The sequence below is a fragment of the Idiotropiscis lumnitzeri genome, chromosome 2, assembly GCF_059441095.1.
Source record: "Idiotropiscis lumnitzeri isolate Australia: NSW breed Sydney's pygmy pipehorse chromosome 2, RoL_Ilum_1.0, whole genome shotgun sequence".
NCBI classification, from domain to species: domain Eukaryota; kingdom Metazoa; phylum Chordata; class Actinopteri; order Syngnathiformes; family Syngnathidae; genus Idiotropiscis; species Idiotropiscis lumnitzeri.
The window spans coordinates 2,790,593-2,814,412 of NC_142392.1; the positions used below are offsets into that span (position 1 = coordinate 2,790,593).

The 23,820-nt window shown below is 46.3% G+C and overlaps 1 protein-coding gene across 7 annotated transcripts; it reads right to left on the reverse strand.

Annotated features, from left to right (window-relative positions):
- Positions 1-83: 83 nt before the first annotated feature.
- Positions 84-23,209, reverse strand: dgki (diacylglycerol kinase, iota). Of its 7 annotated transcripts, none has more exons than XM_088288287.1 (34): positions 22,739-23,209; positions 12,656-12,764; positions 11,256-11,351; positions 10,453-10,527; positions 10,324-10,380; positions 10,183-10,248; positions 10,035-10,103; positions 9,148-9,264; positions 8,983-9,057; positions 8,793-8,888; positions 8,584-8,666; positions 8,439-8,499; positions 8,050-8,163; positions 7,411-7,542; positions 7,250-7,328; positions 7,084-7,139; positions 6,948-7,010; positions 6,334-6,407; positions 6,148-6,259; positions 5,980-6,066; positions 5,762-5,874; positions 4,735-4,797; positions 4,169-4,269; positions 3,972-4,051; positions 3,839-3,883; positions 3,588-3,657; positions 3,461-3,501; positions 3,252-3,376; positions 3,121-3,146; positions 2,883-2,920; positions 2,676-2,796; positions 2,495-2,531; positions 2,302-2,401; positions 84-2,193 (listed from the first exon to the last, which is right to left on the reverse strand). In XM_088288287.1, exons 1-34 carry the CDS (start codon positions 22,963-22,965, stop codon positions 2,086-2,088), a joined length of 2,916 nt encoding a protein of 971 aa, XP_088144413.1. In that variant the 5' UTR covers positions 22,966-23,209; the 3' UTR covers positions 84-2,085. The 7 variants fall into 7 exon arrangements, with proteins under 7 accessions (XP_088144413.1, XP_088144412.1, XP_088144415.1 ...); XM_088288286.1 differs by having other exon boundaries at positions 10,183-10,251; XM_088288289.1 differs by lacking the exon at positions 4,735-4,797.
- Between the last annotated feature and the right edge of the window lie 611 nt (positions 23,210-23,820).

Genomic DNA, 23,820 nt, shown 5'->3' on the forward strand with positions numbered 1-23,820 from the left:
GTTAAAAACTCGCATATGAAAACACAATGTGATCGCTTTTGATTGACACAAGACGCAGTTCACACAAGAACTAGTTCAGCAAATATCAGTGTATCTTTTATTTAAAATGAAAAGTGTCCATATTCTGTGAAAAGGTTTGATTCCGGGCATCCGAAAGCACAAGTATGGATGATTGTGACCGTGGAAAAAGTGGAAACATGCATTCCAACAGAGAATAAGAACAGAGAGAGAAACGTTTCTTCTTCCAAATAAAATACAAACGAAACACTTGAAGTCATCTTCAGCAGCAATACAAAAACAACCCTGGACGAAAACCAGGCATTAGAAACACTCCAAACAATAATTTAACAGTTGAAACAATAATCATCATTGCCATAATAATAATAATAATAATAATAATAATAATAATAATGCATGTGTATGCCAATACTGGAAAGTAATCAATGCTGAGGTCAGAAAATGCCATGCAGAACCAACGCCAGTGAGAATAAATGGAATATAAAGTTTATATTAAATTGATTAGTGTGTGTGGATTAGAACAGGCCCCGCCCACAAGCACAGTCACACAGGCAGCCATCGTCATGTGCATATCAGTACAAGAAATTAAAAATCAAATGTCTCTCTCTGGGCCATTTGGAGAGAAACCGCTCGGCCATCAAGGTATACAAAGCCAAAAACTGTACAACAACTTTTTCCATTCCGTTCACGCCATCACATGCATTTTCACTCTCATTTCATTCAAACCGTGATTAAAACAAGGCATGGATCAAGATGCACTTCCACATGTGGCACTTAACTGGGTTATTTATTTTTTTAATTTAAACAATTTAAATAGAATTTAGTAAATAACCATATTGGGTTGACTTATTAAATTCACAACTGAGTGGAAACGTTGCAAAAGACAAAATTGTTGTCATCTGATGTATATTATAAAAACATGTCGATAAATATGTTGGGGGCAAACAAAGAAGAGAAGACAATCTCCAAGCCAACCGGCACTTAAGTACAGTACGATACCTCCCACCGTGCAAACATTAATGTAATGTAAACGATTAGCGGAGAAACGCGACAAGATGCCATCTGTTCATATTGCACTGAATATGGCTCAGAGTTCTCACACACGCAAACTGACACACACAAAGAAAAAAATTGGATGGCAGCTGAAAAGTTCATTCGGTCATCTTTTGATATGACGGACACATCTTAAATGTCATTTTTTTATCATTTGAGGACACAATTGTGAGTGTGAATGGTTGTACGTCTCAGGACCCAGTTTTTTTCTTTTTGTTTTTTTTAAATCAACATCCTTCAAGCAGAAATCGAGTACAGAAGTGAAATGTTCAAAACCAACATGACAATGGGGCCTTAAGAGATGAGTTTAATTTGTGACATGAACGCTCTCATCTCAAATCAAAGCACAAAAAAAATAAATAAAATAAATGGAATGGAAAAAATGTGAAAGTGACTTTACTTGTACTGTAACTCAAGGCACCAAACTTTTCCAAATAAGCTTGAATGACTGATTTTCTGTTTTTACTTGACCAACATCCAACAATGATCTGATCAAATAATAATAAATCAGACCAGGTGACAGATTCCACCAGTCAGAATGAAAGATTTCCCGTGTACGACATTTATTTGGATTTTCATCAGCCTTGAAATGCGTTTTGTGAGCATTTCCCATTTTCACTTCTGCTCATTTGCGTTTGTCGTAGCTTTTCAACTGGTCAAAGAATACTGACGAAAACGTGACGCGAATGCAGTAATATCCGTGTGACGGACTTGGACGAGTGCATAAATGTCTTTGGCACAAACTTTTGATACACACTTTTTACACCCAATTACGTAACGTGGCGGCTGCTCCAAAGTGCACTTTGCTCGCGTCTTGAAATCTGCCGGCAGGTCCACCGCCATCGTCACAACCAGTCAGCCAGAATAAATACAAATATCAATAAATAAATACAAAATAAATAGCCAGGCGATTAAACCAATGTCCACTGCTTGCAACGTTTCACTTTCGGACGCGCCTCTTCTTGAGATATGCACGCTCGCGCGCGTGTGTGGGTGTGTGTGTGTGTGTGTGTGTCAGACCGCCGTCTCCAAGTCCTCATGGGGAACGGAAGGTGTTTTTTGGCCGCTCAGGTAGGAGGTCAGCTCCAAGTCACCCGCCGCCTGCTCCACTGGCGTCTTCCCCTGTGAAGAACACAGTGTGCCATTTTAGCCACGCCCCCAAAATGAGAAGAACTTAAATGATGTCAAACGTTATACCTCCACCGTGCGTGTGTGTGTGTGCGTGCGTACCTGAAAGTTGGTTTTCTGAAGCGACGCGCCTGCCTCCACCAGCAGCCGACACACAGCGTGCTGCTTCTCCAAGGCGGCTTTGTGCAAGGCAGTGTCCCCTCTAAACACACACACACACACACACACACAGGCGATAAATGAGATGAAACTGCATTCAAGTCGGCTAACGTGATGATGATGTTCAAACTCATACTTTTCTCTGTCCGGCAAGTCAAGAAGCACTTTGGATCCTGAGGAAGAAACAAAAATAATTCTTTACAACGCACAAGCGAACGCACCGTATAGCATGCCCGACCACTAGGGGGCGCTGCAACAGTCAACATTTAGCTAAGTTGATGAAGCTGTGGCTAGAAAAGTAGACTGCTTTCGCGTACCCTGCTGCAGGATGAAGACGACCAGCTCGGCGTGTCCTTTCTGCGAGGCTTTATGCAGCGCCGAGCATCCCGCAGCGTCTCGCACCAGCAGGCTGACGCCGTGATGCACGCACTCCGACAACTGCGCACCGAGGACACAAGCGTCAACGCAACGCCGCGACTCAAATAATATTTTTTTTTTTTTTTTAAAAGTGCGGTGTGTTGTACCATGGAGAGATCGCCCGAGCTGGCGGCCGTCAACAGTGCTGTAGGAAAAACAACAAACACAAAGTCAATTTAGTGTGGAAATGGCGTGTGAATGCTGAAGAGCGCACATGTGATGAATTATTACATTTTATGTTTGAATCGGTTGGAGAAATGTGGAAGCTCTTCAGCATTCACACATTCATCCAGAACCTACGAGAATTGCGTCATCGCATCACTTTGCACGCGTGTTTGTGTGTACCTTGTTCTTCAGGAGTCAACGTCGCACTAGAAACAAAAATGCAACACACATGACATTTCACATTACAACTGCCATTCAGTCTTATTATTGTCGCAATTATTGATCAAGTAGTGCAGAGAGGTCATTCGCACCCTGCGTTGGGCTCCACCACCAGGTCGGGCATCCCGGCCGACGACGCCTGGCCCCCCACGGGGCCCTCGTGGTCCAGGATGAACACCTCGTCCTGGCAAATTTCTGTGACAAAGTGAAGGTGCTCCTACAGATGTAAAAAAAAAAAAATTTCAAATGTCAAAAGAATGACTTTGGCGGGGGTTCATCAATTGCTGGTTGTTCTTTGTACCTGAGCCTTGTCGATGCGATAGAAGCGATCGGCCGATGTGGCTGTGGAAGGAAAAGAAAACAACATTAAAAATCAATTCGGCGAATGTTAAAGAATGTTATTTTGAAAAACATATATTTTTATTCACAATCCAAAAAGCTCCAATTGGAAGAGAGTCTGCCAGCTGAGGTGGTCCTCAGCATCCCGCGGCTCTCATCCTGCATACAAAAAAAAATTAAAAACACTTTTTTTACAGTATTTTTTCACTTCATAATAAAGCAAGTAAATATAATGTTTTTTTTTACACATCAATACTACTTAAGTACAGCGTGAGTACTTTGCCCACCTGAGTTAGTCCATTAATAGACCAAGAAATGACAAAAACTGAGTCCTGCCTACCTGGTAGTGCACTCGGTGGCCAAGAGAGGGCGCTTGATGCAAGTCCTGGTGAGCACAGAGCAGATTGGAGGAGGTCAAAAATGGAAGAAAACCTGATTGAGCAACGAGATGAGGACGAGGATGAAGATCTCGCCTCTTGCAGTCTGTCGATGTAGAGTCTGCACGTCTCCAAGTCGCAGTCGCCCCTCACCACCACGATCCCTACCGGGACCGCTGCAACACAAACACACGCAATGAAATATGGATCTAAGTCTTTTGTGCATACGGACAATGTGGAAAATAATACCGAAATTGAATTGTTGACTCAAAGTGACGCAGGGAAACACTTACAGATGTCCCGCAGCCGCTCTTTGTCATACTGCAGCCGGTCGTACTCGTGCAGGTTGATCCGGTTGACCCGGAGCCGAAGTCGCTCGGGGACGGCGTGAGGGCTACGAGGAAAGCACACGCATGTGAGCGTGCGTGCGGAAAGTGATGATCACGACCCATGATGTCATGGATTTGCAAAACAAACAAAAAAAGGTTTGGGCAGGAGTGCGTCTTTGTTAATTAATTGTTTTTTGAAGCAATGGAAGCAAGTTGTTGTTAAAAGGCACGGAAAGCAGAAGCACAAAAGACAAGAAAGAAAAGACGACAACAGTCCAATTGCTCTCATTCGGCGACACTGGAGTGCCTTCCAGCATTTTTACGTCACTTAAATGATGCGAGCGAAAACTCGCGCTAATAATTAACTTTACCACAAGGTGGCAGCATTGCAACGTGTCACATAGCTGCATCGCCAAACGCAGCCCAATCAATCGTCAAAGAACTCCTATTGATTCGTATGGACGCTCACGCACGCACGCACGCACGCACACACACGGTGACAGTACGTTGACAGTGGGTGAGGTACTTACACAGAGAAGGAGTCGGGGGGAGCAGAGAGGCGGCGCAGATCAGCTGCACACACCTTCTGAATACTACCGCCACGCACACACAAATGAGAAAGAGAGAAAGAGAGAGAGAGAAAAAACGGCGAGGGAGGAGAAGAAAAGGATTCAAATGATGATACACGTTGTGGGGGGCAGCAGGACGGAGGGAGAGAACAAAGAGAGAGAGAGGAGGACAAAGAGGATGGAGAGGTGGAGAAAAGAGGTCAGTCGAGGCACTGAGCAGCGGCACACTGACAAAAAAGTTACTGCAGCACACTTAGAGAAAGTTGCACACTGCTGTTAGTCACGTTGCCTTGAGCTTGCCACACAAACACACACTGCAAGAACCGGCCTTAAAAAAGAAAAAAAAGTCATCAAATGAGCAATATGACTTGAACCAGAGCATTACATCACTACACTGCAAAATTGGATGTAACCAAAAAAAAAAAGACTGTATTAAGTTTATTTCAGCAAAATTAGCTGCTGATGGAACAGGGATTTTTTTTAATGCAGAAACATTAACGACTGCCGAAAAACTGGGCTTTAAAAAAAATGAGATCAAAGTCATGAAAGAAAATTAAAGCAAAATGACTTCTTCAAACAAGTACATGCCATAAATTGTACTTTTACTACCATCGGATGATAACATTTCAGATTTGAAGTTAAATTTAAGACATAACAAGTAAAAAAAAAAAAAAACGCAAAAAATGATGACACATCCAAACTTTGTTGGACTGCGAGCAGAGATTTGCTGCCTAATCTACAACGTCAACTCAAAAACTGTGCTGATCTCATATCCAAAGTGACGCAACATTGCCATCTATTGGCGGTTGGTTGTCATTATTGTTGCTCTGCCTCACGTTCAGATATTTCACCGTGGTCAGATTTGAGTTTTTGCAGCGCATACACACACATGAAGAATATTAGTGCAGTGCAAGGGGAAAGAGTGTTAGTCGCCACGCACGCCACCGACCCCTGAGTTTGCGTGTGCGTGCGCGTGCACGTGACTCACTCGTTGAGCAGAGGCACCGAAGTTCGCCGCTTGCTCTTCTGGACCATGTTGGCCTGGTTGCGCAGCGAGATGCGCAGCGTGGACGGCGCCAATCGGCACGGCTCGCCGTCCACCTTGGCAAGCGGAGGGACAAATGTCACCCGACTGGGAAATGTACTCGAGTACAAAACTGTTTGATTGCCATTCCGCACACAAATTCAAGTGCTGTGCCGACTAACCTGAACCGGCACGGTTTTGAACGTGGTGAGGACCACCTCTCGGCACTGGTGCAGCCTCTCGCCGTGACCGCCCACCTGCAGCGCCGCCTGGAGGACACGGTCGAGTTAAGTTGGCAAAAAGTACGCAAGCCAAGTAAAGTCCGACTTGTCATTTGGGGTGCGTCCTACCAGCGAGGCCATGGTGAAGCCGATGACCTCGATGCAGCCGTCGTCGTGGCGCTGCGGCTCAAAGTCGCGGTGGTCGCCGGTGTTCCCCCATGGCATGGTGCCGGCGCAGTACCTGCGTCACAGCCACAAGCCGATGGCAATTAGCGCTCGGTCCGCATTGGACGACAAACGGCCAAAGAAACCCACCTGGGAATGTTTAGAAACACGATGCACTGGAATTTCAAATCCTGGATTTTTGGAGTTAAGTCGGTGCCGTCACACTGCAAAGCACATGCACACACACCAAACACGAAGCTTGAACCCAACTTACTTGTACAATATTTGAATATAATCGGTTCCGGCCATGAAAAATGTTTTGGTGCCATCTTGTGGCATCAAAAGGCAATTACAACGATCACACAAACAGATTTATAGGGCATGCATTAATTTTTTTTCACCGTCTACAGCAGGGCTCCCTCTAGTGGTAAGTGAAAGAATCACTGAAAGTATATTTCAGTGGTATTTTTAACAAAAAAAAATTAAGTCCAATTCATTTGTATGGAATCGATACAAACTCAGTTATTCAGCATTTATTTGGTAAAATACTTTCTTATGTGCGTTAAAACTGAATCCCTTTCCGATATTTCAGTGCAGTGTGCTTCCCGATGGCGTTAAATGTAAAAAGCTTGAGAGCCGCTGCTGCAGTCAGAACGCTTCATGTTCAGTGCATCCCATTTGTCAAGTTTCCACGGCGGTGTCACATTGTCATCGCAGACACGGCCGGCGCGAAAGCGATCCGGCGAGAGCGCGTTCGCACTCACCACCACTCGGACGTGCTTGGACAAGTCCCTCGAGCTTCTCTGGAGGAAATCGGAGAAGGCGGCCTAGCAGACCCACAAACAAACAGACATATCAAATAAATGTTGACTCGGCATGTGTGCCATCAACGAGACTCACTCCTGCATAGAACATCTTGTTTCGGAAGCGACTGTTGAACTTTTCCGGGTTGGCCTCTGAAAACGGCAATGAGACAAAATAGTGGACACGAGATCAGCAAGGAGGTTAAAAATAGAACGAGAGCGACGAGGAGGAATGTGGGCGAAGAGAAATGGATGGCGCTCACCTCTGGACTCGTGGAACTCCAGCGTGACGTGAGCGTCGAAGCCCAGGCTGAAGTAGTTGTTGAAGACGTTCAGGGGCAGCTGAGGACGCCACGGCAACACGTCACCGACTCACAAAGCCAGCTGGCGGCTTGAAATTGATTTTGGCCATTCTCTCGTTTACCTTCTGTGTGCCGTCTTCGGGCTGCTGCTCGGCGCCGCTCTTCTCCACCTGCAGGTTCCACCGGTCCAGCTGCACCACCGAGCCGTCCTCCACGTGGCCCAGAACCTTGGACACGGGTTCGTCCGTGTAGCCCTGCGCAGCCGACGGGAAGCCGAGGTGAGCGCGCGGAAGGATGCGACCTGCCCGTCCGCTTTGCTCTCATTTCCTGTTCAGCGTGAAGCATTCTACTAGCTCACTAACTCGCACTTGGCTAGCTGTACTAGTAGCTTGCAAATGTCAAGTGGAGCACAGTTTGGACAGACTTAAAAAAAAATAAAATAAAATATGAATCTCCACATGTCACCGAGGTCAAGCGTAGGAGACTGGATGCACAGGAAGAAGGCTCGCGTAAACTTCCTGGAATGTGGCCGAGGCATTTTGGGATGGACAAAAGTATTGGGACACCCCACATGAACCACAATCAATACAAGGTTGCTTTTAATGAACAAAAAATAGCAATCCGGCTCCGACTCAGCCACAAAAGGTTAATTTCCTATTTTTTTGGTTTTGTTCTAAATTCCGGCCCAAAGCTCGTGTTTGTTTTTGCGATTTGAGGGCACCACTCACGACGACGAAGTCAAGTCAAGGTTAGGAACTCACCCCACCCCAGTTGAGCGTCCTGGCGAGGTCATTTCCTGTTCCCAGAGGAAGGACGGCCACCGGAGGCTGCGGATTCATCTGTAGCTCGTCCAGCGTGGACAGGATCCAGCCCACCTACGCAACACACACACACGCACACGCTCGGTGTAACTTGCAGGTACGTAAAAGAATGAATCGTAAGCATATCGTGTTTTAATTTCGCTCATATGGAAAGACAGGTTAAAAAAAAGGGCGCCATCTTGTGGCATTTTGGTGCATTGCAACAATGATAACGTGAGTTGAGGAGTTTCATTGTGTCCATAACAGCCATTTTATGGTGATGAGAAACTCCAAACTTAGTATTGGGGGGGATACTGCATCCAAAAGAAGGAAGCCGACTCAAAGTTTACCGTGCCGTCTCCACCGCAGGCGAGGATCCTCAAGTTTGGCACTTTCCGATACAAATCCAACCTGTGAGTGGCAAAGGTGCAAAAAGCAGCTCAAAATGATTTGCCGTTGAAATCCCGCTAACGGACGACGGCCGGAGACACTCACGCCTCTCGAAGGCCTCCCTGCGACAGGTCGAAGACTTGCCGTGGGTTCAAGATCCACATGAACATCTGGAGCACCTTGGCGCCCTGCGGACAGGAAGCAGATGGCCGGGGATGAACTCGGACCCTCTGACCTCGCTTTTTTTTTTTTTTTTTGGAACCAATATACGCTGTCCTAGACTCGATCAATAACGTCGCGTTTACGAGGCCCACCTGGTTGCCGCCGCTCTTGGGGTTGACGAAGACCAGGATGGGCTTCATGAGCGGCGAGGGGAGCGGCTTCAGCATGAACGGTCGCCATTTGGAGTCCTGAGGAAACACAAGCGACCAAATGAGACGGAAGATCAGTTACATCAGCAGCGGGGAGTAATCGAGTACAAATTGAAGTCGATGAGTCACTTACGTCCAGCCCCTTCTTGCTGGTCCTGCGCTTGAAAGAGGTCCGCTTTTTCCTCCGGGCAGAGTTCTTGAGCGAGTTCTGCACGGGGAAGGGAAGCGGATCGGTTAGCGGTCGTGGTTAGCGCGCTGGCTACGCGGCGGAGGAGCGATGTGATGCGTGCGCGCGTGCCTGCGGTTTCCTGACTTTGATGATCCACGACGGAGGCACGATGACGCCGGCGTGGGCCCCCAGGGAGCACGGCTCCTCGATCTGATGCAGCATGAAGCACGTCACCTTGTTATGGAACTGCACGCGACGCGCAGAAATCACCAGTTAGTGCATTGATGAGGTTATATCAAAAGCGTTGCCCTGCCATAAATTGTCTTTTTTTTTTAGTCCATTTTTTTTCTTTTTTTATGGGGGGGGGAGCCTTCCTTACTTACTTACTTTACAATATATATTCTTGTAATTTTTACTATATAGATCACGCCGTTCTTTAGTCTCACTACATGCCACGTTTTTTTAAATTATTTTTTTAAATACCTTACTATAAAAAAATTATTTTAACGCATTACTCAAATAAATAAATTCTATAAATGCCATTTTTGTGACTATACATTATGTCGACTTTTAGATGCCATACTACCTCATTTTTAAAGCCTAAATCAAATATTAAAAAAAAAGCTTTACTATAAATCATGTGATTTTTATGTCTGACGACACATGATGTCATTTTTTACACACCTAACTATATGTCTATATTTTTTAAATGCCTTATAACAAATCAAGAAATATTCAAAGCTGTACTCAAATGTTTGTAAAAAATAAATAAAATAAATAAAATAAAATAAAAAAAAAAAAAAAAAAAAAGGCCTGATCATGTTTTTTCATTTATTCTGATTCATTTTTTTATAAAGTCGTATTATTCAAATGAATTGAAAAGAAATGTTATTTGGACATTTCGTATACTGGGATTTTTTTTATTTTTAGTCCAACTTGCCACATGCAGTATGAAGTGCAAAAATGAATTGAGGTAACACCCGCGCAACCCACTGAAATTGCACCCACGCACTTACAGCTTGTTTACACCACGAACAGCTGATGGCGATGATTTCTTTACTGTGGAAAAACTTCTGCTGAAAGCTCTGCGGAAAAACACACGGACAGAAATAGATGGCGCTCACACGTTTGGACGACGACGCGTGAACATTTTTTGCCGCCAACCTTTCCACACTGCTTGCACTTCCCCTCCTGGCGGCGCCGGTGCACCCAGTGATGCCTCAGAACGTTCTGCTGTCGAGAGACGAGACACGCCGCGTTACACGTCTCACGCGTCCCATTTGCTTTCCGAAGCGAGTGACTTACATCTCTCAGGCACCGCGATCCTCCCTCCCTGAAAGTTGGCTTGCACCTGAAGTTGATCTGGATCACCGGATAGAAAATAAGATGTCACGCCTGAAGTTTGTACATTTTGCGTGCGCGCGCGCGCGGTACCTTCTCAAGCTTTTCGATGCAGCTCGTGTGAACGACGATCTTGCAGGCGGCGCACTTCCTTCTGGGGGCAGACTTCTTCACGGAGAAACACACAAACACGCAGGTTGGAGTGAATATTCATTGGGCTGTTTTTTGTTTTTTTTTTGCCTTCAACAAAGATGGAAAAAAAGAAAACGGAATGTTGGCTGCAAGGGGTTGGATTTTCAAAGATGCCAAGATGACAAGAAAAATGGCTGAATCCAAACCAAATGCTCAACTTGTTGTTTTTTTTTTGTGGGTCTCCAATTGATTTGACGAGTTTACCAAAGTTCGAGCTGCGGGGAGCTGAATTTTCAAAATGGCCGCTTCAAAGCAAAATGGCAGACTTTCAGTGTAATCCTTTTTTTTTTTGGTCAGTCATGAAAGTCACACATACCAAGTTAAGTTTTGAGGGCTGAATTTCCCCCCAAATAATTCTGGGAACACCAGAAAGATCACACTTGAAAAATGTCTTTATGACTATTGGAGAACGCTCACTTTTTTTTTTTTTGGGCCTTAAAATCATGACGATAATGAATCTTGAGACCGACAGCCTTCACACGGGCCACATTCCTCTCTGCGAGCGCTTATTTATTTGAAAGGCGGCTCGGCTCGTCAATGCGAGGTCGCCGCGTCCTTTTTCTAGCCCTGATGGAATATTCATCTCATTGAGAGCCAAGCACGACCGGTTCGCTTCTGCGGCGCTTCTTTTTACAAGCTCTCCACACTTTGTGTGTGTGACGACTCCTCTTCTGAGTTGTGCCTAAAAGCGGCGAGGGGCTCACCGCGGCCTTGACGAGGCAGGCGTCCTCTCCCAGGTAGCAGAGCTCGCCCGAGCAGCTGGTCTCCATCCACAGGTGGTCCCCGTTCACCGCGTTCTCCTGCCGGGTCACATCGGGGGGGGGGGCAAAAGTTTACGCGGCCCGTTTCCTATTTTAACTCATTTGTCAAATTGGCTGTCCTATCTGTCCGTTTTCAAACTCAAACGAGGCGCTGCGATGATATCGCCCGACTCACTTAAACTGCCGGCGTCGCTCGCGGGAGCGCCGCGCCAACGTGCCAAGCACATAATTGCCGCTGCCGAGTGGCACGCCGCTTGTTTGGACGTCCACCACCCACTGAACTCAAGTCCTGATGTTTTATTAATGAGCGATTATTGAGATCATTGATTGCATACGAGCGCGTGCGTGTGTGTGTCATGCAGAGCGCTAAAGGCCAGCCGTGACGTGGAGGAAGGAAGCGTCCCTGCCGTCAGAGCCAGGGGAGAGTGTCGGTTTTCACCTCCCGATGAAAATCACGCAGAGGTGCCTTGAGATGCAAGCGTGGTCGAGAAATTTGACATGGGATATATTCTTTATTCTCTGCGTAGAGCGACTAATATCACTGTGGATTGTTGCAGGTTTTTTGTAAGGGGGGGGGCAAACATGGATTTGAAAAGGCGCCTTTGTTGTGTTTCTTTGGGCATCTGCCTCGGCGAATGTAAACGCTTCCTCCTTTGAAGATCCGACTGTATGCCACAGTCGACTAAAAATAGCCGCGCGTGCGCCTTCCGGACGTTAACGCCACTGTAAAGAAGTCGGCGGCAGTTTAGCCGCCGCCGCCGTCGTCGCCGCTGTCACTTAATCTGATTGTTACACACACATAAAAAAAGCGTATCTTTTGAAAACATCGTGATGCAGCCGCACAATATTCTCGGGGATGGCACCTGGTGCAACCGGAATCGAAAAATGAACATCAGAGTGCTTCAGCGGCGTTTTGAGTGCTGATTTGTGGCTCAAGTGCCGTTGATAATGGACCACCAGGCAGCGGGGGGGCTTTAAAATGTCTCTTTAACGTTAACGGGAGATGAGTCAGGAGGAAAAAAAAAAAACAACAAAAAAAATCAGCACGGCACAACAAAAGAAATTTCGACAGGATTGATATTGAAAGTAGTCGGCAAATGTCAATGTAATATAAAAAAAAAAGAGGCGGGGCCTAGTGGGATCAGGTATGACGTCGGTGAAGCTGCGTGTGAGTTTCTGGGCGTGAGTCGTGGCTGACCGCATCTCTTACAGGAGTTTCCCACGCACAACGTAGACCCAGACGTTTTCATGCCGCTCACAAGGCGACGCACGCATCCGACACACGGATACGACAGTGACGCTCGTATGACGTTCGGAAAAAACGATTAAATTATTTGACTGACCGTCCAGTCCATGCAGGTGCGAGGCTCCTTGCTGGGACCGTTGGAGGCGGGGGGAAGGACGGCATGCGGCGGGCCCAGATGCTGCAGGCCCGAGCGGGAGATGGCTTTCCTGGGGGAGGAGAAAAAAAAAGAAATAAATCAGCATTTACGACAATTCGCACAAAATTGCGTTGATTTCGAACCGACAGTCGATTGTGCTCCTTTTTTTCGAATTCCTCTCGGCTCTGCTGCTTTCAGCATGTGGATGTGTGTTCATTTTTTTGTTTTTATGATTGCGTAATGACAAGTGACCCAAGTGAAGGCGCAGGTAGCAAATGGTCGATGATCCATTGGTTAAAAAAAAAGCACAGTCATCCACATGGTGGCTGTCAAACACGTGGAAATCACAGCGAGAACTCCATTGCGGGATTAATTATTCAAAGCAAGGCTGCACACATTGGCCGGCTTCCGCTGGAGGAGGAAGGAGCGGGAACAGCTTGCGGCGGCCGCCTGCCAGCACTTTCAGCTTTTTCGGACGTTCTGTCAGCACGATGACTCAGCTTTCAGCCGTCCGACCCGTCGGCTCGGCTCTTCTCCTCGTCTTGCTTTGCGTCGGTCGTTTCCAATCGAGGGCTTCAAGGCTGCGTAAACGTTTGTTTGAGGACGACGAGCGGGATCACGTGACTTGCAGTCTAGTCGCAACTCAAATCAACAACATTCCGAAGCAATGTGCAACTTTAGAACGACTTGAGCGCGTTTATTCCATGTGTGTCGAAAATCCAAAAAGTGATTATTTTGTTACTTGTCTTTTAGCTATTTCAAAATGGAACTTTGTGAAAATATTTAATTGGTTGTGATTACATGAGCCGGCTGTGGAATAATAAATATTCGTAAAGCTACGTTAGCTTGTTAGCCGCCATAATCAGTCAACCGAGACAATCGCAAAGTTCCTCTTGTGTCATCGCACAACGGTAGCGGCTAACAAAGTTAGCATTCTTTAATAGCAACTTTAAAAGCCTATTAAATTAAATTGCTATTTCAAGTCAAAATTAAAATGTTTAAAAAACATTTTTTTCGTGCCACATGAACTCATTCACTACCAGCTGAGTTAAAAAAAAAAAAAAAAATCTTTGACGTCTTTAGCCATCAAGCAGTGAATGAGTTAAAAAAAAAACTTGACTTTTGTTTTTTTAAATAAATGATAAAGGGACTTAAGGGCCAACCCGCTTAAGTTTCAGATCTCGTCCCAGTCTCAAACTCTCAAGCCAAAGGACAAAGAGGAGTCTGTTTACACACTCTGTAACCTGATGAGACACACACGCACACAACACACACACACAAAGACTCCTGAGATAAAAATAGTATTGCGTGGGTGACAACGGCACAAATGCGAGGACGTATGCTGACTGGACGTAAGCCATGCTGGACAGAGGAGACACAAACACACAAAATCCATTCCGACTTCTTACGTGAAGGCAAATAACAAGTTGTGTTAACAACGTGACCCGTCGACCGCCTCGCCTGTTGCTTATGCGTGCGCGTCGCACAAGCGTGTCGACGGCCAACAAGAGAGTGAAAGTCTGGACTTCAAAAAGATGTGACCTAGAATGGATGGTGCTTCACCTGCCCGACACACACACACACACACACACACACACGCAAATGCGCAAACACACAAAGTGGCAGGGCAGCATCAGGTCTGAGTGAGTGTTAATCTACTAAAAGCAGACGACATGTCGGGCATTAAGTCTGGCCTCTAAAAATGTACAAAAAAAAACGCAAAGAGTTGAGCAAACACACACACGCACGCACACCCCCATCCCCACGCACCCCCCCCCCACACACACACTTTTGATGTGCAGTTCAAGTACAGTGAAGCTTTGTTGAACAGATGTATTTTTATATCGCTCCCACATGCTTTAAACTTTCAATTTTTCTTTACCACCTATTGCCACTCCAAAAAAAAACAACAACAAAAAACCTGGGAAAAAAACTGGGAGACTATCAGATAACATTTGCTTTGAGGAAATGAAAAGAATGTCACTTTTGCACTTCCCCAAATATATCCCAAAATATTGCAAAAACTGACAGAAAACAAAAGAGAATTAAGAAGCAAAATTTAAACAGCAAAGCGTTCAACCAACTTCTGTTAGCTCGATGCTATTCATGAAGTGAATTGAAGCGCTTCAATTAGACAAAAGTAGTGCTTTGTACGAGATGGCTTTACTGTTGCTAAAAATGCACAACGTTTATCCAGATTGAAAGAAGAACACAAATTCTTCCTCCCGCATTCGCTCCTCTTCCGCCGAACACCGCCTGCATGCTCTCCTCCCCCTCCCTGCAGAGGTGGGCTGTCGGTTGTTGCCGTGGCGACGCAGCAGCGGGACGGTCGTCGGCTCATCCGCTAAATACGCGGACGCCGCGTGCCTTTCAAATTTGACAAATTAGCGCCGCACACAACACGTTAGGCCATGTCATGCCGACATTCAATAACGTGTCCACAGCGTTTATTCAACATCCTACTAGTGCACTTAATTGTCCATGTACTAGTATGCTCTTTGTCCTCTTGAGTAAGACAATTAGTGCCTTCCACTTCCGAATGACAATTCTGAATGACTAGGGCACACAGGTACTTGTAGAAAGCCTAGATGCACTAGTAGAACGACTCGAATGCACTAGTACAATGACGAGGGTGGATTAGTAGAGTATTTTTGCACACTAGTAGATTGACTACATGTTACTAATAAGCCAAAACGTATTAATTGACAACTGCATGTTTTCAGTACTAATAATGCAACCTAAGTAAGTATTAGTTACTAGTTAGTTACTAGTAGCACTAGTGACATTATAAAATTCTTCGAGTAAACCTCCAGTACTAGTAGCATGTAGTTGTTCTAGTGCGCTGAATTGTCTTACAAGTGTGGAGAAAGAGCAGACGAGTCCATGGACAATTTAGCGCACGAGGAGGCGACGGAATAAAAGCTCAAAAGTATTTCGCTCGCGTTCAAGTGACTCGCTTGAAAGACAAGGCGGCTCTCGCGGGCTTCAATTGAACTTTTCCACCACAGATGACAAAGCAGCTGCAAGTGGGAGGAACTCGAGTCAGCATCTCCGGACTAGCCCAGCGCGAGAATACATTTCCATGTGAATACGCAGGACGAGGAGGAGGAGTGTGGGCTCACCAGCAACGCTTATCTGAAAAAAGCATCCAAATCCATTTTTTCCACATTCGACCGTCTCCACACAAGTATTGAACGAACATGAGATCAGACCCCCAATAATCCGCAAAACAGTTCAACTTCAACCTTAAAAATAAAAAAACGACTCTTAGGACTTCCGCTAACGACCCAGGCTAAAGCGCGAAATCACAAACCTGCGCCCGAGCAGCCGCTCAAAGGCCGCCTTCACTCTCCCTCTCCTCCGACACGGCAACGTCCCGCCGACGTTTATCATCGCGCTCGTTGGCGCCACGCAACTCGTTGAGCCGACGGACGCGCGTCACTCGGCGACCGACACCGGAGAGCCGGCGGACATCCGAGCTGCCCGACGATCGCCACGTGCGACACCTGAGCTGCGCTCAGACAACCAACGAGAACGAGAAGGCAAAACAAAACTTTGAATGGCACCCGCTCGACCCGCCGCCACCAACAAGTTGCCAATTATTGAATCAAAGGTGCAAAAATGCTAATATTCGTATCCATTTTGTACTTGAAATGAAATCAACCATTCTCAATAAATACAAAAAAAAACACAGACATTTGAATTCACCAATTTCAACTTTGCGTATTCCACAAGGAAATCAGTCTGACCAATCCATACGCAACCTTAAATAATTAAAAGCCTCGCTCAATGAGAAAAAAAGAAAACATGTATTGAGCGAGCCAGCCTGAGGATATATTGAGCATTTTATATATTTATATCATTCATATAGCGACATTATTGCTCTCGTTTTTGTTCGAGTGGGAAAAACGAACATTCAGAAGTAATGGGACACGAGGCCGCAAACAGGAAACGCCGCCGCAATCTTTACATTATTCGGCAACAAACGCACCGGAATGCGCATTTGGCAAACCACAATAGCAGGAAGACGTTAACGCGCACACACACACCGACACTGTGGCGATAAAAATTTTTGGGGGTGGGGTGGGGGGGGATCATGTGACATTCCTTGCTGTCTGTCTTCCGCCCTCTCTGTTGCTAACCAAAAGAGCAGCACCTAAAAAAAGCTTCTCAACATTTAAATGGGATCCGAAACTGAAGAAATGCAACAAAAATAATACTTTGGTGCTGTTTTGTGGCACGTTGAATTGAATTGATGAGCTTCACTGAGACAAAAGTAGTGCTTTGCTGCCATCTTACGGAATCTTGGTGTCAGGGAACTATGTTGATATGAGTCGTGGTGTTTCATTTCGGAAAACAGAAATGTCCAACAAAAGCACGTCATGAAAGTCCGCTAACTCAATGCTAACACATTGTGTGAGCTGCCATAGACGGGCTAACTCTTAACCTAACAACTGCAACATAGCTTGGCTCTACCCTTTAAAAACCCTTCAACAAAGATTGGGAATGAAGCGACTTGTAAAGTGTTGAGGCTCGCTACAGCAACAGTGGAAACTTTGCAACTTCCTCCTTTTTGCGGCGTGTTGTGTTTTTCTGTGTCACCGTGGCGCATCCCGTCGTCAGGTTACGTTCAGGAAGTCGGACTCTTTCCTTTCCGACCTTCCTCTCCCTCTATTTATAAGTTCTTCACTCGTGTTTCCAGCTCTCGGCAATTGAAGGCAGACAATGACGATGACGTCTTAAAGGCAATTTAGCTTCATGCTAGCAAACAATGCGAAACGCCATAGAAAGGCTACAAAAAACTAGCAGCCCCATTATGTAGTACGTGGAGGGGGGGGGGCGAAGGGAGCAAGAGAAGGAGGAGGAGATAAAAAGGAAAAGGTGAGAAAGAGCATCGAGGAGACATGAAAAGACCTTGACGTCACTGCCTCCGTTCCTCCTCAGCTTCTCCTCCTCCATCTTGCTCCCTAATTCTCTCCTTCCTCTTTTTGCATCTCCCATTCCTCTTCATCCTCCTCTTCCTCTCATCTCCTCCTCCTCTTCTTCCCACTCATCCTCTGCCTCCTTTCCTGCTCCTCCCACCTTCTCATCCCTCATCCTCTTCTTCATCCGCCTCCTGCTCCTCCTCTCCTGCACTGATTCGTCCTTCAACGCTCTCTCTCATCATCATCCCTCCATCCTCCCACTCCTCCATTTTTTTCGCTACTTCCTTTGCACACTGACTCAAGTGAGGGTCAAATTCATATGAGATGATGACGCAAGATCATTTGACTTTTTTTTTTTCTCCTCTTCCCAAAAACTCCCACTCAGACACACCGCGCTGTTAGCGCTGCAACTTCAGTTTTTTTTTAAAAACAGTTTTGAAAGTTTATCGTTGTAATTATTATATTCGTAATAATAAAGTTGCAATGCCTTTGAATTGACGTCCGAATTCCAATCAGTGCGAGTCATGAGACGCTGCAAGAAAATCTAACGTGTGTGCGTGCGTGTGCGTGTGTGTGTGTGTCGTGTGTGGGAGGCATCGCATTGGCACACCGCCTGTGCATCTCTGACCTCGCCTACTGAGAATAGATGCAGAGCGCAATAAGAAGCACATGAGATCAAATATAACGGGGGAGGGAAGGAGGTTCGTGAAGCGAACGCATCTAAATAAATATCATCATCATCATCATCATCATCATCATCATCAGTCTTATCGTGAGAGGCAAATGGCGGCATTACAATTAGAGCTGGAGAGGTGTGTTGCCTCTTTAACCTCGAGCCGCAGCTGCCTAATAAAATTTCATCATTTGCTAATGACACGCACACGCGCGCACGTACAGCCTCACGCACGCGCAGCGGGATAAAGATGCTGTCTCACTAATTATAGCGTATCTCTGTAGCTGAGGTCTGCCGGGTTGTGCGAGTGTAGGTGTGTGTGTGTGGGGGGGGGGGTGCACTATAGCGCGTGTGTGTGTGTGTGTGTGTTTGATCCAAAATAAAGCAGAGGATGAAACGATAAACTACAAAGACGAACACAATAACAGCAGAATGTCACAGTGTACTCTCAACGTGAGTGTGTGTGTGTGTGTGATTCATCTCTCTGAGTGCTGAGCGATGATCAGCACTCCGTAATCCTACCTGCATGAACACACGCACACATTTCCCACCTTTTCGGGTGCTGTGTATAAAAGTCACAGATGCGAGCCGAAATCACATTTGAAAAGAGTCGACAATTCGCCTGGATTCAAAATAATGAAAAATCAAGCCGCTGTCTCCGTTCTCAAATGTGGGCGGACGGGTCAATCAAATCCAACGACAAGAACCTGCACTGTCAGCGGCAGCTTTCAACGCGCAGCCTGAATCCATACAATCACTAAGTAAGGAGTTCCAGTTTTCACCAATTTGAAAGCGAGAAGCATTTTCAAACTTCCTTCGTATTCGGCCAAGAAGAAAGCACGTGTGTGTGCGCATGTTGACAAGATTTACTAGCGAGGGAGAATCTCGGCAATAGAGTCAGCATCACCTCAGCAGGTTCGTTATCAGCGTGGAGCAGACAGACGGGCTTGTTGGAAGGACACAAGGTGGGAGGGAGTACCTCAAGGCGCGAGGTTAGACACCCTGCAGTTTTGTTGACTTCCGGACCGAAAGCGGACACTTGCAGCACCACTTCAATACTGTGCAAAGGGAGTTGCGATGTGTTGAGGAGTTGCTGCAGGCTCTGAGGTGGAATGGACGGAAGATGGAGAAATAATTGACAAATGTTTTCGAGTGGCGCCATCGCAGGAACTTCTCATTTTTGGTTCTGTCCTCTTTTTTTTTTTGCCGTTTCTTTTTTTAGTTCCCTATCCAAAGCGGGAATAGCCTCATACAGCCAGACGACTAATAAAGAGCGGGAATCCCCCCCCCCCCCACACACACACCTCCCCTTTCCTCCTACCCGTCAGACAAACTCCCTTAACGTCCGAGCTCAGTGAATTATGGGCAAAATAAGCCCCGGCGTGCGCACGCTGCCAAACGCTCCCAAAGAAGCGAAGAAAGAGACACACGCACAAATCTTGTGACACTCGTCTACTCCAAACGTCACGTAAGTGTGTCCTTGAAGCATTGGGCTGAACTTGAGCGCGGGCCCGCGTGGGACATAACGGGAGAGTCCACGCACGCTCGTTACTCATCTCATCTGCCGGAGCCACTTAAATTGCGAAGGGGACCGCCGTCCATTTTACGTGCTGCACAAAATTTATGAGATGTGTGACACCACGGATAAAACGTACAAAAAAACATATATAACATCAGCGTAAAAAGAACAGAAGATTAAAACAATAATAAAAGGATAAAAATTTAATTAGAAATATTATGAGAAGGGATCTAAAATGAGGCGGCCCTGCTCTGAACGGCGACCAAATCTCGACTCCACATTCACAATCAAAACAAAAGCAAACTGTTGCTTGAGGATTAGAAATGTTCATCAATCTGAATTTTTTGCTTAGAAAATTACAGTGACAAATTGTATTATTTTAAATTGTTTATTTGTATCGTTCCTTATGCCAAAAAAAAAAGATCAACAGAATATGAATCGATTTATTCGTAGTAGTGTCCGTGTTATATGTCATTTTTTTTTATATGCCGCGGGCCGCTGAAAAATGGATGGCGGGCTGCAAATGGCCCCCGGGCTGTAGTTTGGACACCATTGCTGTAGCATAAAGGCTCCTTCAACAATACATTTTCCCATTCATTGAGCATTAATTTGTATTTTCCTGCCGTTTGAAGATGTGTGGTTCAACACTTCATGAAGAGAGTGCGTGTGCGTGCGTTTCTGGAGGTCGAAATGAAAAACGGCCTGACATCAAGACGCGTTTTCGCTCTTACGACACGTGCATACTCCCCCCCTGAGGCCAATTACGGTGCCGCTGTGCCTTCAACTACCCCTGACACAGACAGGAAGTGCACTTAGTGACTGAGCAGCTAATTGGGGGAATGTCTTACACACCAACTGCCTCGCTGACTAATTCCGTATCACACACACACGCACACACGCAGAAAGAAAGAAAGAAATCATCTTTCTGGAGACTGCGGGTAGGCTGTCAAGTCTAAGAATAGATGAAAGGAGGGACATTATTCTGGAAGGACACGCACGCACACACACACACGAGCGTGACGAATGTCTGGCAGATATGTAACACGTGCCGCCATAAACGCACGTCGGCATAAGTAAAAGCCCCTCGCCCCTCCTCGGCGTCATTTCTCAGCTTGGCATGTCCACATTTGGTCATCAGACACTCGAAACGAGCTTCTTACGCCCCGTCGCCGATGAGCGGCTAACGCCGTTCCCTACGCATGGCCGCCTCGGAGGAGAGCAAAACACACAACGCTTAGCGGGACATCCGCGTGGCCTCACAAGGCCTCGATTCGTGCTCTTCCAAGCGCTTGATGCGAGCGAGAGAGCAAAGCATATATTTGTTCCGTTGCACATCGCAGAATGTTGGAAATTCAGACTTCCTCTAGCAACACTTTTACTGAGATTCGTGAAACTTGAAAACATGAAACCGCAAAAAAAAAAAAAAGTCTCCAGAAGCCATGCTTGAAAGTCGACAGGAAGGCCGCCATTTTGCTTTGAAGACGTCATTTTGGGTGTCATTTTCAGGGATCCTTGCCGCCTGGAATTCATTTGAAAATTCAGCCCCCTAACAACACTAAATTCGGTAGACTTGTCCATCAAAGAGTCTCAAAAGAGACGTTCCCCAAAACACGCACAAAGTCCGACATTCTGTCTCGAAGCAGTTTTTTGAACGAGTCATTTATGAGGATCTTTGCACAATCTAATTTTTTTTTTTTTAATTCAGCCCCCGCAAGCCGGTTTCCCTTAGCAACGTGACATTTGGGAGACGCGCCAATCATGAGTAGACCAACAAAAAAGTCGGATGAAGCCAGGGTTGAAAAGACACAGCAAGCGCGCCATGTTGGTTTGAAGAAGCCGCTACGCAATTTCCAGAGACAAACTTTTCCTGTTATTATTTTTTCCCATCAAACCGATGAATGACTTTCCCGCCAAAAGACAAAACACGGAAGCGTAAGAGACATCAGGACACAAAACCATGAACTCAAATTGCCTTCCAATTAAATGTGATGCAATTTTACCAGGCACAAGCAACGGGGAACTACTTTTATCGAATTGAGCTGAACGCAAGATGCTCGTTGATGACATCATAGCGTCCGTCGAATAACAAAATAAAGTCGCATCTGTCAACAAAATGCAAATGATTGATCGGCCCTTCATTGGATCTGATTGAGACATTCCGCACATTCCTGACAGTGACATATGACATCATCAACTGATTTGTGTGTGTGTGGTTTTCACTATCACCAGCAGCTGCCAGTCACACCGGGGTGTCAGGCTGCGGCTGGCGTTCACACACACACCCGCGCACCCCCCCACACACACACACTAACAATCAGTAGAGCGTGTGTCTCTCTCTCCCCCCTTCGCATACTCCCGCACAACAAGACATCGTCCATGTCAACGCTTAAAATTCTTCGAGTGTGCTAATAAACAAGTCACGTATAAGGCAGCTGATGAGGCTAACACAAAAACACAACGCTACGACATTTAGTCGTGGCATATCTTGTGTGTGAAGTGACTCCAAATTAATGTTTGGGATGGGATGCGGCTTTTTACGAGGGGATAAAAAAATCCGCCCAATTGAAACTGGCCTGTCGATGAACCGATGCAGAGGACTTGCTGAATCGATACGACATCGATTAATCGCTGCTTTCACCGTTCGTCTATCTACGCCGACGATATATAGCGACAGGTACAACAATTGAATGATCTTCCACCACCATATGGAGGATGAGATTTTTCCAATAAAAAATATGTGCCTTGGCTCAAGAATGCTGATTAGGTCATATCTATGCAAGTGACGTATAGTAACAGCCACAAACATTAAACACATTGTTCGGCTTGAACACGTTTTGTGTGTTATTTCTGCAGCCACGTAAAATGCATGTTGGGAAGCATTGCTGTAATTCCACAAATGAATTTATCCCGACATCACGTCAATTTACCGATAGGACGTCTGCTTGCGGAACGCCAGCCCCCTCAGCTTGTCCTCCAGGCTCTCCTGCTCGATGTCGGGCAGGCTGCTGAAGGTGTCGCTGCAGCATCCCGCCGAGGTGTCCTCGGAACCGGCGCCGGACTCCGACTCGCCGCCGTCGGCTCCGAGCGAAGCGAGCCGCCCGCCCAGGCTGCCCGCTGGAGCCGCCGCAGCCTCCGTCGCCGCTTGGGGGTCCATGGCTGTCGGTCCTCGCGCTGGACCCCCCGCCGCCACCGCCGCCGCCAGGGCTGGCTCACCCGCGGACGCCGGCGACGACGACGGGCAGACGCTGGAGGAGGCTTCCGGGACGAAAAGGTGGAAGCTCCGCGCGGAGGTTGTCCAGCGTGTGGCCGCGAAGCGACGCTGCTCTCCCCGAGCCCGAGGCGAGTTGTACTCTGGCGCTGCAGCTCAGACCAGGACAGCTGCTGTCACGTGACGTCACTCAACCGGAAAATGGTGCCCTTCTTTCAAAGTAAGATGACGCGTTTCAAAATAAGACGACGAACACGCTGCGAACACTTTATGGCCCAATAAAGAAAAACAAAACAAAAACAAAGGATGCAAGGTCAGGAAAACAGTCATTTCGTTTAAATGACATTTCCTCAACTCGCGTCAACAGACCGTTGGCCCTAATATCACACGGACGGACACGGACAAGACGGTGTTAAAGCACTACTTTTTTTAAACCTCCACTTCGACATAGTGTGGAGCCACGAAGATCCGACAATATGGTGCAAATGCATTACTTTTGTCTTGCTTAAATTTTCTCAACTAACTTCAACCTCTTTACCTTTATATAAATGACGACCGAAGACTGTCAAAGCAGCCCTTGCATCCTTTAATGGAAGAAAAAAAACAAGGATACCCTTGAACTTTTAAGGCGAAAGCAAACGGCTAAGCTTTAATTGTGAAGGGTGCTTACAGGAAATGTCCGGTTCACATTATTGAAATTGTGAGTGGTTTGAAAACTGCTAAAGAGCAAGATGCAAAGAGGGTAACACGACTACACAACCGTCTGGATTCATCCATCAATCCATGCATGCAGAGTACAAG